Below are 15,584 nucleotides of genomic sequence, written 5' to 3' on the forward strand. Positions count from 1 at the left end.
TAGTTTGCTCGTACGAGCAAGAAGACAACTTCACACGCGTGGAATGCATCTCAAAGAGGTCTTTGCCAATGCACTGAAGAGATTAGGTCTACCCCTCAAACACCTCAACAGATTCCAACGACGGCCTCTTTTCTCTCCGGAATCCGAAACGTCATTGGCTTCCACTATCGCCATATCACCGGTGGCCATCGGAGGAAACATGGGTAATGGGTGGTTTCTTCTACTTTGTCTTTTCTTCATATCACCCAACTCCATCTTTGGTTCTATCTTTGTTATCCCTATTAAAGCCTTGTGTTTTCTTAAACCAGAATAGCTTTGAGACCTAAAACCTTTGGTTGATAAACAAGAAATTGGCTTCGAATTCAATAAATAAAAAGAACCCAAATCCTTTTCGTTGTTGTTGAATTGCCTGACTGAAGATAAACGGAAAACAGACCTGCTTTGATCACCATCACCATCACCATCAACAAACCCTTGATCATTGATGAGTTTACCACAAAAAGCGAAGCCGTTTGCTTTGTTGATGTTTAAGGGAGTGTTTGGAACGATGGGAAACTCAAAATGTTGATGATCATGAGAAGGAGAACTTAGTGAGTGGTGAGAAATATCATCAATGTCTTGGTAATCTTCAAGTGAAAGATCACAAAAGGAGAGAGTTTCTTCAAGATCCTCATGACTGATCTTGTAAGTATTCTTTGTATCCATTTTTCTTTTTTGAGAGTAAAGAAATGGGCTTTTTGAGAAAGAAATATGGGAGGGTATGGTTTTGAAAAGTTCGGTAAGGTAATTTTGGTTTATATACATGTATGGTTTGGGGTTCTAGAGGGTGAGATGGCTAAAATTGCTTTGAAAGGAAGGCTTGTGGTGAGGGAGAGGGACAGAAGGTCAAATATAAATAAAGTAGTGGGAGAAGACTTACTAGAATCAATGTTTATTCATGAAGACTTACTAGGAAACAGATATTTTTGACTAATTGTTACTAGGAATGCAAATATAGGCTTGCACGTATTTGAGGAGCCCCCTGAGTTGGTGCGGTCTATCATCCTTCTAGATATCACTGGAGCCCATCTCCAAGAAGGTGTTACATAAGTTCTTTTATTTCCAAATAAAAAATCAAAATTAATCTAGAAAGAAAGATGAAGAGGAGACTTCATTCTTCATATCTTCACCATTACTAAAAGAATAACAGTATGTTGCTTCCGTGCATATATATTTGGGTTGCATCATCTGACACCAACAGCAGCTATGCATATGCATATGCCTATGTCACACTCAATCTATAATCAAATTTTTTTGTCTACAATACACATCCTATCTGCCACATGGCCGAAACGTGTAAGCATTTGTATAATCAAAAGAATCCACATGTCAAACATATATTTTGATGGGAGACAACGGAAGTACTTGAATATTCATCTGCAAAAGCAGTAGTAGTTTACAGATAACCAAGCACTGTCTTCCACACTAAAACTAGGTTTAGAGTAGAAACTAAAAAGATGCAGTCAATGATGGAAGCAGTAGCCGATGCGGGGAAGGCCTCCATACAGGAAAAGGTTTCATAATCATTTCATGCCATTTTGCATTGATCATATATTAAGATTTTTCTTTCTCTAAAATGCATGATTAGTAACTAGTATGTTGCTTATTAAAACATGATGTAAATTAATGAAGTGGAAATGGTTATTCAATTAGGTGAAGAAGAGCAGAGAACCTACTGAGAAAGAGATGGGGAGAGAGAGGAAAGAAGAGACCCTCAATCAAAAGGCAACTGCTTGGCAAGCGGGTTTTGCTGCAGGTGGTCTCGACGGAGGCGACGTCAACCGTGAGAAGACTGGGTAAATTCACAGTTATCACAGTTAATCTATAATCAAACTTTCTGGGACGATCTGCTTTTTCTTTTTTTTTAGAATGTATAAAATTATTCATAACTCATTCCTAATTCTTCTTAAGATAATGTGATTCGATGAACTCGAATCTAATTCTTTTTTCACCGAAAACAATACTGAATCTAAACGAGCAAAGAATCGCATTTGTTATACTAATATCTTAAATAAGAATCTAATTCATATACGATGTAAATCCTTTAAATTTGTTGAGAGTGAATTTTAAGGGGGCTTTCCAGTAACAGCTGCTTCAGTCAATTTTGGTTCTATTACAAGAGACTCAGATGGTAGAGTACTGGGCTCCTGTTTAATGAAAGAATACTCGCATACCAAATGCTTTAGCTGCGAAAGCCATGGTTGCGGTTTAGGCTTTTCGATTTGCGGAGGACTTGAGATTTTTTCAGATCGAACTAGAAGGGGATTCAAAAACTGTCATGACAAAGCTCTCCTGCAAATCACAAGAGGTAATTGTATTTAAGTTGTTCGATCGAATCTGACCAGAAAGAAGAAACAAATAAATTTAAAAAGCAAGAAAGCAAAGATTCAAAATATAGATAAATAAAGTTGGAAATGATAGTGGAAGAAAGATGAATAAACCTATGCGTATGATAAATAGATTTCATTATTGATGGTGTCTTAGCTCAAGTGACATGGTATTCTTGCCAATGCAAGAGGGCGTCGGTTTGAATGTGTTAAATCGAATTATTCTTTTATTTGTGAGTTGAGGAGCGGCTATGGATAATTTTAGTTATTGTGTTAAAAAGAACATATATGATTAGAACTTGTAATGAGATTATTCAAGAAAAAAAAGAAAGAAAGAATAGATTCAGTTAAATTAAAAACTTTATTAATGAATAATCAATTGATGCCTTTAATAAACAATTAAGAGATGTTTATGTAAGCAGGCTAATACCATCGAAATCCTAATTAAGAGAAGTTTTAGTAAAACTGAACTTTCTTGTTGATTAAGAAACATAAAATTCTGAAACAACTTTAAATACTTAAAATTATCTTAAAATTCAGAATAAATAAATAATAAATAAAACCTAATAAGTATAATATTGGGCTCATATGTGTTCAAATAATTTGTTACCTTATTAATTGTGTCGGATAGAGTCAAATATATTTGGTATGTCATAAGATTAGTGTACGAGAATTACTTTGAATTATAGTGATGAGGCACAGAGTGCAATTTATACTTTAGACGTTTCGATGAGGCGTGGAGCACACATTACTTCGATTTATACCAATGAGGCACAAAACACAATTTATACTTTAAACATTCTCATGAGGCATTGGGTGCCAAATATATTGGTGCGTTGGTTGGATAATCTGTGTATCCGTCTTGTGTCCATGTCCAATTAATAGCCAATTAATAGGGATAATAAAACATAGATTTTGCCTAATGACATATGATATGTGAAACTAATAGCTAATAATGGTGAGATTTGCATCTATGTGACAAAAGATAGCATGTGAAAGATCATGTGAACCGATTTAAAATGAGCCTTGAGGGTCGATATGGATATGAAACGAATCAATAAATTCGAGAAAAAAATGAGATAAAGAAATGAATAAGTGATACGTTATGAAATAAAAGTGAATGTGATATGATGATAGAAAACAGAGTATGATATATTCATATGTGGTTATCAAATGAGATATGGCATAAATTTTGATGCATGAGACATGAATGGTAAATTGAATTGTTGAAAACTAATCATATTTTGATTGTATTTGTGACATGCTATGTTTATTATATTATTAATTTAAATCATGAAAGTATCACTGAATCCTATCGCTCATCGTACAATTTATTTATCTCGTGCGTAGGTGTCAATAGATCTCGAGGATTTGAGGAGTGAATCAATATTCAGAACTCAACTGACGACTTAGCAAACTTAAGCATTTTGTTATGTTATTAGTAGATAGCTTTTGCCTATGGTTGAGTTAGAATTTTAAGCTCAAATTGTTTTTTGATATATATGATGAAATGGGTATATTTTGGGTGTGATCAAATATGTCGATGATAAGTATGTAGGAACATTTAGTGAGTAATGTCCAATTGCCATTAAGTCAGGTTGCATTCATGATTGAATTGTCTCTTGTTAGCTAAGTAACTTAATAAAATACGTTCCTGAAATATGGATAGATGTTTGATTCATTAGGGATGTTAATACGACATTTGAACTAATGCCTAAATTGCACTGCTACTTAGTTTCTAGGTCACTTAGATCATTTGGTATTAAGATCTGGTAGATTGAATTGATTGATGCAAAGATCGGGGATAATTGCCTTCGAAGTCGCAAAACTACCCCTTTTAATGTCGCGACATCGAGCTTTTGTCTTTAAAGTCGTGATTCTCCCTTGTTGCGGTCGTGCATTGAATCCCCCAGTCCTCCAGGTCACAACGTCCCCTATTGAAGTTGCGATGTCAATCTCTTGTCTTCAAGGTCGCGACTCATCTTGATCGAAGTCGTGATGTCGAGCTTCTACCTTCAATGTCGCGACATGATTTCTCTCATGGTCGTGACGTGAAAATTTTACAGTTTAGTCCGTCAATCATTATCATATTTATATAAGAACTTTCGTAAGCTTGTTTAAACCTTGAATTGAATAAATAATGTATTTCATTAAGTTTTGCTGATCTATTTTCTTGTATGAATAGTTGATCAGATATTGAAATGAAATCAAAGTTGCTTTGGTAACGAATATGACATCTCACATTTCGAATCTGGCGATCGGGTCAGCTGTGGGGTGTTAAACCCTCCACTGTCGATTGAAAATTGCTATTGAAGTTCTAAACAATCCATTCAGGTAAGGATAAGGAAAAGAAAAGAAAACAAACCTCGTGGGGAACAATTATGTATCGAATTCTCTTTGGAAAGTAATACTCTCGTTACATTGAACCTACTCTCCTATGAAACCCCACATTGAGCGCAGTGACTTCCCTCTGTCATCCCATACTGTTGTTGCTCACCATTAATTAGTTAGTAATCTATCATGAATAATACTTGTGTTTTATACGAAGTGGTTAAGTCGATCTTGGCTTCTAACTGATTGACTGTCTTCTCTTTCCTTGAATCCCGAATTGTCTAAAGTGTAGGCTCGAACAATGTAAATCAAATCAGAAGATGAAAACGTTTAATTAAATTCAATAAAAAATTTAATTTCTCTCTATAACGGTAATTACATGTGTTAAAAAATAGAATTTACTCTGTGAAATAAATTTTCACTATATTCTAACAAATTACAACGTTTAAGTGTTCTAAATTGTTTAACCGGTAATTCCTATTTATAGAGAAAAGTATAAGAGTTATTTTTAAATATTTTAATAGAAAATGCAATTCTAGATTTCTACTATAATTTAATGTAATGTCAAAGAGATGATATCATTTACTCTAATTGAGCTATGAATTTCATTGTTGTAGAAGTCATATAACTAAGGCACTAACTTTCGGTTCCTTATTTATTTTAACTCAGATTTTCATTTACATTAAATTATACAAGTCAAGTATACATAGTTCATCATCCACTCAGAATTAAGATATGTCACACTTTGAACATGATAAGTGAATAGATCCATAAACATATGTAAAATCTATTCTACTTGAATCCTATCTGATGTACTGTAAATTCAGTCAGTCATATCTATGTCTTTATCTCTAGAGGTCATCCGCTCTGATATTTAAGATAATATATCTCCCTAATTAGATTTGATAGATGACATATTAGATTTTCGATCGATTTGCTCAATTTCGATTAGACTAAGGACGTGTTTAGATTATCTATTAATATAAGTTGTCTTTCTGTATTACGATCTGATCACGTTATATCGCTTCAAATGCAAAAACAATTGAAGATAATATACGAAGATATCAATGAAATTGATGATTATTTTGTTCGAAAAATACAAATACATATAAATTAAAAAGCTTTAATATTTTACTACCAGTCGTTTCCTATTTTCTTTATTACTTTTAAAGTGTTATTTAATTCTCTTGATAATTTTTTAAAGTTGATACCCTGTAGACCTGTTCATGGGCCGGGCGGCCCGGCCCGACCCGACGGCTCGCCCGAAATATAGGAGGATTCGGGTAAAAATATAGGCCCGAAATATGGGCTTGGGCAAAAAAATGAGGCCCGTTTAAAAAATGGGCCGGGCCTCGGGCACCACTTTTTTGGCCTAGGCCCGGCCCGAATATAATAAATATATATTTTTTATTTTTATTTTTTAATTTTAAAATATTTTTAAAATATTTTTAAAATATTTTTAAAATAATTTTTTAATATTTATTAAAAATGAGCAGAGCCGGGCCGGGCTCGGGCTTATGATATTTTTCCCGGGCCGGGCCTGGAAAAAAATTTTAGGCCCATATTTTGGGCCGGGCCCGGGCTTAGGATGCGGGCCAAAAAATTTTTCCAGGCCCGTCTCGGCCCATGGACAGGTCTAATACCCTGTTACTATAAATTATATTAATTTAATATAAAAAATTTTATTTAATAAATGATATTAAAGATCTTTTGGATATTTGCCGCCAGTGCGGGCTCTAAACCGATCAACATGTTCCTATCTCGAAGGATTGGCATTGAGAAAAGGGATTCAACAGTCTACAGGTAATTATTACATCATACTAATCATACCCATCAAGGTCCAGCCATGGCATAGCTGTTTGACGTTGCAAGCCAACCATATTACGTAGACATTCATTCTTGGAATATCATGTCTTGAAGGCACAACAATCAGGGACCATTTACAACCATATCCCAATCTTTTTCTATTTTACTCTTTCAAATTGACCATAACAAAATTTAACAATTTAAGCTCATTAAACTTAAAAAATAACCGAATAAAAAAATAGTCCAATTCAAAAAATTTACTAACAAACTCAAAGATGGCCCGACCCAAAGGCCCGCTCGAATAGTAAGAGGGTTTGGATAAAAATATAAGCCTTAAGAATAGACTTGGACAGAAAAAATAAGACCTGTTTAGAAAACGAGTCGGGCCTCGAGTAGGACTTTTTGGCCCGAGCTTGGCCCAACCGGCAAAAAAAACTACTGCTTTTTTTTTACTGTTCCTGTTGTTTTTGTTTTGCTATTTTCTTATTATTTTTTTTCCACTATTTTGCTACCATTTCACTACTATGTTGCTACTATTTTGTTGTTATTGTTTGGATATTGTATAACTTTTGTTTTATTGTTAATTTTGTTACTATTTTAGAAACATTTGCTCGTTAAATTGCACCTATCTTAGTGTTATTTAAGTGTACATATTGTTTTTAATTTATTTTCAATTTGCTGAGAAACATTTATTTTTAATGTTTTTAGTATTTTTGATGTATTACATTTTTTTTAAAAAAATTATATAAAAAATGAATATTGTCGGGCCCGAGTTTCAACATTTTTATCTGGGATGGGCTTAGACAAAATTTTAGGCCCATTTTTCAGATCAGGCCTGGGCTTAGCAAACATGCCTAAAATTTTAGTTGGGCCCGGCCTATGGACACCTCTACTAAAATCCCTAAACTTATAATTAAACGAAAGTAAAAGATTAGGGTAAGCTATACCATTATTCATTAAACTATGGGTAAATTTCGTTTTGGTCACAACTATTTAAAATTTTTTATTTAAGTCAGTGGACTATTAAAATCTATATTATTGTTTAGATTGACAATACATTTGATAAGACCCAAATTGAATTAATCCTAGATTTGTTTATTAATTCACTCACTTGTGACATTCATAGTGTGACTTATCTAAATCCCAAGTACCTAAATGACCATGTTTGTGTAACTCATGTGCTTTGATATAGTGAAAATATGCGCTGATGATAGTGGATTGGAAGTTGGTATGTTAGGTACATTACTTATGCATGATATAGAGTCACTCACAATAGTGGAATCATGGCTTGTTAAATGAGTAAATAATATCCTCTCACTAGTATTGTATGAATTATGAAAATAGAACCTGGCCATAGGTCATTTGTTTAGGACACCTAATTTCTTCATTAATAAATTGTGTAATGATCATTTTTATTGTGAAAGATACAATGGTGACCTTATGGGTGTAACTATGTGCTTTGATATATTGAAAACATTTGCTCTAATGATAGTGGACCGGAATTTGGTATGTTGGGTACATGACTTATACATGATATGGCTTCACTCACCGTAGTGGAATCATAGCTCGATAAAAGAGTAAATGGTATAGTCTTACTGACATTGTATGGATTATAAAAATAGAACCTAGTTACGGGTAATTTGTCTGGGACAAATGATTTCATCATTACTAATTTGAGTAATGACCATTTTCTTTGTAACAGATACAATGGTGACCATGAGATAATATTGGTCGAATTAAGTGAATAGATTTAACTTAAAGGGATCATGGATATTCTATGAGGGTAACACACATATGATGAGGTCATTGGACTAAAACTTGAATTCAATAGCTTTCGTAATGATATATAATAAGGAGTTTAGTTGTGGTGTTATAGTGGAATGTCTCTATGAATAAATAACTTTGTAATTAATAGAAACATAGTCAAAACTTAATTAAAATTATTTAAACCCGATTATATATGTCCAATCAATTCTTTCACTAGCTCAACAAAACTCTTTAATGAATTGCATTTTATATGAATATCTGCATAGAACCACAAACGATTGAAGGAGAAATAGTACATTGGGTTTACTCATTAGAGTAAAACGTGTTTTCTCAATTTAATGATGAGAATGATATACGGTTAAATTAATCATTTGAGATATCTATTTAATTAGATTAAATGAAGAATCCAAAGTGGAGCTAACTTAAGTGATCATCTTATACAATTATTTTGAATGGAACGAAATTAATTAAATAAATTTATGCATGCTTTTTAATATGGTAAAGTTGTCATGATTTTAACGAGATTAAAATAGAGTTTGTGTAAATTATTTAATTGGGTAATTAATTTTAGTTTCTTTACTGAAATTAATTAAGAGTCCAAAATATGTATTTGGGTCTGAAGGTGGTCCAAATAGGGTCGAAGTAAGGCCAATGCATATGGGGAATGGTGAATGGTGAATGGCATAGGGAGTCTATGATAGACTCCATTTGCCGCCCATAGAGTTGTTTCAGCCTAAGACTCTTATTATTATTATTGGTAGTTCCAAGTAATTAGATTTCTAGTAAGTTCTCTATAAATATCACACATTTTCTAAAGAGAAATGATTGATGAAAATCAACAAATTGATGAGAATTAGAAAACCTTAGTTATCAATTCACTCATTCGACTAAAAAGAGAGTGTTTGTTTGGAATCTTTTTTCTTTATGGAGTTCCAAGTTTTTACATATGTTTGTGCCATGAGTTAGAGAACAGTGGAGAAGATCTGATTAGTTGAAAGCAAATATTGAAGTTATGTTAGAATAAAAAACCAATATTGTAGGATTCCATAGGGTCAACTTTAACTATACATTTTTAGATGGTCCAACTAATTTTTGCGATGATTTTAGTGCCTAAACCATAGATCATTTAGTTATCCTCGAGATATTTTATGAATCACCTAATTTCGTGTTTCTATAGGAATTTCGAGAGTAGTTGTTGGGTTTCACAAATTGGACTAGACCTTCTAACCATCTTTTGGGGCGGTTCTACTGTCCAAATAGTATATCTTCAAGTTCTCCTCATAATGATTTTTGAATAACCAAAGTTTGAGTGCTACAGCCCAAGATATGGTTATTTTCGTAAAACAGTGCAATTCCCTACGAGAAGTCCCAGATTAATCGTGGGTTTCACAAGAGTAACTTCAACTAGATTTTATTAGACCTTCTGGGGTGACTTTTGTGCCCAAATTGTAGATATTTGAGTCATTTTTGCATTACCAAATTTCGAGTTATACAGCTTGTGGTATGGACGTTTCCATAAAAGAGTACAATTCTCTACGAGCAATTCAAGTTCAATTGCAAATCTACTCTTCTCCAACTTGTGAAAACGGATCAAAACACATCCAAATACTAGATTATGGATTATGTATTGTTCTTAACTATCAAAGTTGGTTTTGGATGTATTAACAATTTTAAAACTTTGTTGTACACACTTTCCATGTTTTTCTAAAGCATTAGAGCCATCTTGATTTAGTTATTAACATAAATCAAATAATCTAAAACTCTATTCTCTCTATGTATGAATTCAGTTGATAAAAAGTGGCATTGTAGGATCTTTTGCTTGCTATTAAAACATATGCGAATGGATGTTGGTGAATTACATAATTTTTGTTATGCAATTTTGACAAGGTTGTGGTTCCTAAGATTAGAATGACTGTACATAGGTTTCCTCATTTTACCTAAATTTGAAACTGTATTTAACTTTGTGACTTCAATGTGTGTTGAATTTTCTAGAAAACTACTAAGGTAGACTTCTTTTGGATTTGAACTAAAAAAAAAATAGATTTTGACGAAACCATATGTTAGGGTTTCTAAAATCGATTCTTAAGGTCTTTTGGAACCCAAAAGTTGACTTATTAGGGTAATCTTGCCTTATTCATCTTTCAATTATTTTTTAGAGGCAAGTTTTGATGGAGATTAGACGAGTTCATGTGATTGAATGATGGCATGGTTAACTATCTAGAGAAGTTGAAGACTCAAAGAATGCTTTCGTGTAAACTTTAAAATCTACTTGCAATTTTTTCTCTTTCTCAGGATAGAATCATGAAAACCTTTAGATGATTAGAATCGATTTTATTTTCAATTGTTAGATAAATATTATTGATATAGTATGACTAATGTATGACATGAAATTGATTAAGCATGTCATGCTATATTGCTACTTAGACTAGGGAAAATGCCACTTGGTTATATATGCATTTGATCATACATGGAAACTAAAATATTACCTTTTCGGTTATTGGTTTTATTGCACATTAAGGGTTTGTTCAATGTTTAATCAAATTCACTTATTTAACTAACCTTGCAATTTATTCATGCCCACTACAAAGGGACTTTAATAGTAAGCGGGCATGAATGGGCCTGCTCCTGGGGAGCTAGTTTGGGGATAATAAGATATGATGAGATGCGATAGGAAGTGTCTCACTATGCATCTCTTTGTGATCTAGAGCGAGCCACATAGCTTAAGAGGCGAAATCTTATTTAAGCGGACGCCTTAACTTTAGCCTTTATTCGAATATGCTTCCTCTAGGTAACCCCTACTCTAAGCAAGATGAATAATTACGTATAAAAAATTCAACTCGAATTGAGTCAATCGAGAAAGGTTTTTAAATAATTAGAATTGCAAAATAAAACACGTTTATTGAGAGTACTTTAATTTCAACTCTTAACCCAATAAAGCTCGTCTCGATTGTCATATGACTTACGAACACTTTGATTTTACGCACACACAAAAAGAAAAATCATTACTTTTTGTTTTTCCATATAGGGTTTCATAACCATAGTAATAAATGATGAATTTACTCATTTAAAAACATTTTTTTGAACATTAATCTCATTACAAGTTCTTAACGCAATGCTTAGGCTACCCATAGTCCCTCCAAACCCTTAAATAGGAGGATAATGCACTTCAACGCACTCGAACTCACCTCCTCCTATAGTGGCAACAATATGTTGCATAAGAAAAATATAAATATATAATTAATCAATACAATCTAAAACGAGAAAATATTTGTTACATTGGCAGTTAAGTTTTTAGACTTTTCAAGTAAGATTAAAGAGTTGACAAGTGTATAATAAAATATTTAAAATATACATATAACAATTTTTGACGTCACTTGTGGAATAAAAAATTTATTGTTAATGTACCAAAAACTAATCCATCTAAAAATATAAGTTTATTAAATTTTTTACTTAGCTTATGTATTTTTAAAAAATATCAATTTATGATTTTGATCCCTCAATTATGCTAAAATTTAATATATACTTTATTTACTTTGTGATCATCTTACTTTTATGACTTAAAGTCATTGGTTGACATGTAATCTTTTTATTGGATTAAATTGTTTAATTGAACTTCTTAAGTATTAAGTATTTGGGTGTCATGTAAGTTCTCTTTGAAAATTTTTACCTGAGCACTTCTATAAGAATAGTTAAAAATGTTAATAATTTAGATTAGTTGATAATGTTATAAAAGTAGAAGGATGAAATTATGTTAAATTGAAGTATAAAAATCAAAGCTCACATTTTAATATAGTGGAAGGGTCGAAACTGCAATTTGACCATAAACATATGAATAGAAATGAAGTAAAGATATAATTAAGCAAAGGAGAGAAAACAGAAAGAGTAGGCTTGACGATCCAGCCAACAAGAGATCGATGGCATGGCATGTCATGTCTCTCATTAGGACCTTCAATAATAATACACACATGGAGTTGTCCCACACATGGTTCAATGTATGTATATAATATTTAAATTCTTGGAATGATTTAACTGTAATTAAAGAAATTGAGAATGAAAAAGTAATATTAATGGTGGTGATGTTTACTCCACGTATAACAAATATGGTTACAGATTTTATGGCAGCATTAGGAAAAAATGTTCCTATTGGTTTGAAAATTTACGATGTTTCTCCCAAGATAATCGAGATAGAGATTCTACAAGATAATGTTGGTGTTAGATATAGTTCCTGTTATGGTTAAATGTATTTGACTTTTTTAACTGCTCAAAAATGTTAATTTTAAAATAAAATAAAATGTTACGACTTTAGTTATGCTTCATAAATGCCCCCAACCCAACCCAATCCAACTCAGCATATCAACATCCATCCTTCAGAACTTATTGCTGTGTGGATGTGACAAATATAAATATATCAAAATATATAATTTAATGGAAATTCAAATAAATTACCAATAATTTTCTTATAAAGGACCCCATGAGCATCTACTCAAATGCAAGCATATTTTTGGTGCTTGAAAAACTACCAATTTCCATGAAGCTGATTGTCATCAAATGGAAACCCATCTCTATTGTTTTGCTGCTGCTTCTCATGCTTTCCATGCCTTGTTTTTTTGCAGGTAAATTTTTGTAAAAGTTTTAATTGTTCTTTTTATTTTAAAATCAATTAATTGGTTTTTTTTTTATAAAGGGAGCTTTGATGTTTCGGATAGAGAAATCTATGAGATTGATTATAGAGGCCCGAAGACACACTCTTCAATCCCTCCACCCGATAATTCTCGTCATCGCCGGCATTCGATTCATCGGGAAACCAATACTTTGTCACCCCATGAAAGAAGAAATGTAAGTTTCTATTATGGTTAACTCAACAAATTACATCTTCAAACTTTGCTTTGCTTATCCAATTTTAGATTCTTAAATACAAACAATTCTTTTTTTCCTTTTATTGGTATTCTTTTGCAGGTCAGGAAAATCCATGGGTGATTATTTGGAAAGAAGTAGAATGTTCATGCTAGGTTTTGGCTATTTGTTGGTTGCTTTCTCTTCTTAGATGTGAAGACTTTATGTGAGAATTGAGAAATATTGGTTAATTTAGGTTTTTAAATTGTAATAGTCAACCTCTATTTTGCAAAAAAAAATATTTTGTTTTAGGATTTTTATAAAGTATGAGTGATTAAAAGTATTGATTTACGATTGATATATTGAATTATTCTTTTTCTTTTTTCATTAAAAATAAAAGAAAACGTGTTGATTGAGTTTTAATTCGATTGGCATGAGAATCATTGCCAATGCAGAATGACATGAGTTCGAGTGTGTTTAAGCGTATCATCCTTTTATTTATGAAAAAAATTGCCAATAAAAGAGGACATGAGTTTAAAAGAAAAAAAAACGTCTTTATTTCATTTCATTACGCTACTACCGACATTTGAAAATCTGTCGGTATGCATTCTAAATTCGTCACGGGAATACAACATACATTTAACTACGTACGATTGATTAGTTGAACTGTAATGAATTATTAATTTACAAATAATGGACAATTCATGAATTCTTAATTGGTCATGAATCCCGACAATAATAAATAAGATATTGTCGGAAACTGTTGTTGTTTGTTACATTTTATGTTTCAACAGTAAATAGAATAACAATTCTGGTGTAGTTAAAGTTTTCTTTTAGCATATTTAATTATTACACGGGTTTTGATTGTATCTTATTAAACTAATAAACGAGGAGAATTTTGTGTGCTAGTGTCATGGATTGCATAAAGGAGCTCGTGATCAAGGTATACTTTGAATTCCTGTTTGTTCATTGGAGGTCATTCGGGTCGACAGGAGTGACCCATTATTTTGAAAAGATTCAAGGCCTGTTTATTTGAATTCCGATTAAATTGTAAATTGTATTTTTACTAAGATAATTATTGTAAATATTAAAGGATAAAGTTTCTTAGGACTCTCTTATTTTAAATGGGAACTAATCTCAGCCATTGATGTAATTCGATTTGTACCGTTGGATCTAGGAAAACTCAACTATAAGTAGAGTCCTCCCCCTTCATTTGTATTAATTCCATTCTTGAGTTAAAAATACTTTTGAGGACATTTACTCAAACACTTGGCGGGTTATTCTTTTCTTGTGGTTATTTTGTTCGTTCGTGGCTTCTTTCTCTTTTCGAGTTGCTTCCGCTTTATTTTCAGTGCCTAAGAGAATTTTCGGGAGAATTCTCACTTTTTGAGAGTTAATTGCTGACTTAGGCAGATTTGAAGCAAAGAAATCGCCTAAGGCCGCACAGTTTGCTGGACTTAAGTTCTAATCCCGTGACACTAGAATATGTTTCATTTACATCTCTGTAAATGGATGTTAATTAAAACCATTTATAAAATAGGTTACATACTATTAACCAATTTTTAACATCATTTGTTATAGTCGAATTTTGAATAACATGTCCGTAACCACATTTTCACAAACATGTGAACAATATTATACACTAACATTCTAAAATCAATAACAATAAGTCAATTAAAATTAACATAATTTCAAGGTAAAAATTTTAATCTATTTTTCCATATCTTACAGTCATTTTGGTACTTTAGACTTGTATCGGCACTTGTCAACTTAAAGTAGGACTTTGTACTTTGACATGTATTTTTACCATAATGTCTTATCTAATCTTTCCATAATAGTGGCATGGTTCATACGTGTCCACCTATATTTCCATGACAACCCAAAATTCTCACATCATAAATTTAATTGATAAAGCACTTCATAGCTATATAATTACAACTTCACATTTTAATGTGTTATTTCATATCTAGTGTCATGGAATTTCACACTAATATTAGCACCATTAAACACTGAATTATAAAATTAATTACATAAACCCCTTACCAATTTATAGGAGAAAAATGAGTATCCATGATACTTACCTTAATGAGAGATTTTGTAGTGGGAATTTTGTGAGAAATTGACTAAATAAGCAAGACAATGGAAGAATGGGAAGTTTCCATGCTTTTTTGTTGCTGTCATTGGAGAAGAAGAGAATGAGCCGAGGTTTCTTTCCCATTTTCAAAATACCAACAAATGGGCTTTGGGCACATATTTACATGTTTTAAGTCCATTTTATGTCAATTTGAAGCTCATTTCCAAAATAAATTTTAGATACCAAATATCATATTTAAATATTATTTTCATCATCGAAATCTCAAGAATTGACCAAATTACGTTTTTAGGAAAATTACCATTTTGCCTCTTTTAGTGATATCTTCTCCAAAATTCAATACTTAGACCAATTTAAGTTCATGATTTATCATAAATCTTTACTATAAC

General features: G+C 32.1%; 1 protein-coding gene and 1 long non-coding RNA gene across 2 annotated transcripts; both read left to right on the forward strand.

Moving 5' to 3' along the window:
• Positions 1-849: 849 nt before the first annotated feature.
• On the forward strand, positions 850-4,487 carry LOC128035981 (uncharacterized). Its single transcript, XR_008192692.1, has 3 exons — positions 850-1,553; positions 1,693-1,835; positions 3,717-4,487. It is a non-coding gene; the product is annotated as an uncharacterized LOC128035981 (long non-coding RNA).
• An 8,215-nt stretch (positions 4,488-12,702) lies between these two features.
• On the forward strand, positions 12,703-13,463 carry LOC105783364 (uncharacterized). Its single transcript, XM_012608769.2, has 3 exons — positions 12,703-12,883; positions 12,955-13,106; positions 13,227-13,463. The coding sequence occupies exons 1-3, from the start codon at positions 12,742-12,744 to the stop codon at positions 13,245-13,247; spliced, it is 315 nt and encodes a 104-aa protein (XP_012464223.1). The 5' UTR covers positions 12,703-12,741; the 3' UTR covers positions 13,248-13,463.
• Positions 13,464-15,584: the final 2,121 nt, after the last annotated feature.

This window comes from Gossypium raimondii, chromosome 13 (assembly GCF_025698545.1).
Source record: "Gossypium raimondii isolate GPD5lz chromosome 13, ASM2569854v1, whole genome shotgun sequence".
In the NCBI taxonomy this organism is placed as follows: Eukaryota; Viridiplantae; Streptophyta; class Magnoliopsida; order Malvales; family Malvaceae; genus Gossypium; species Gossypium raimondii.

Coding starts and splice junctions, on each gene's coding strand:
- LOC105783364 (XM_012608769.2), top strand. CDS start 12,742: ATGAGCATCTACTCAAATGCAAGCATATTTTTGGTGCTTGAAAAACTA. Junction 12,884..12,954: donor CATGCCTTGTTTTTTTGCAG/GTAAATTTTTGT, acceptor TTTTTTATAAAG/GGAGCTTTGATGTTTCGGAT. Junction 13,107..13,226: donor CACCCCATGAAAGAAGAAAT/GTAAGTTTCTAT, acceptor ATTCTTTTGCAG/GTCAGGAAAATCCATGGGTG.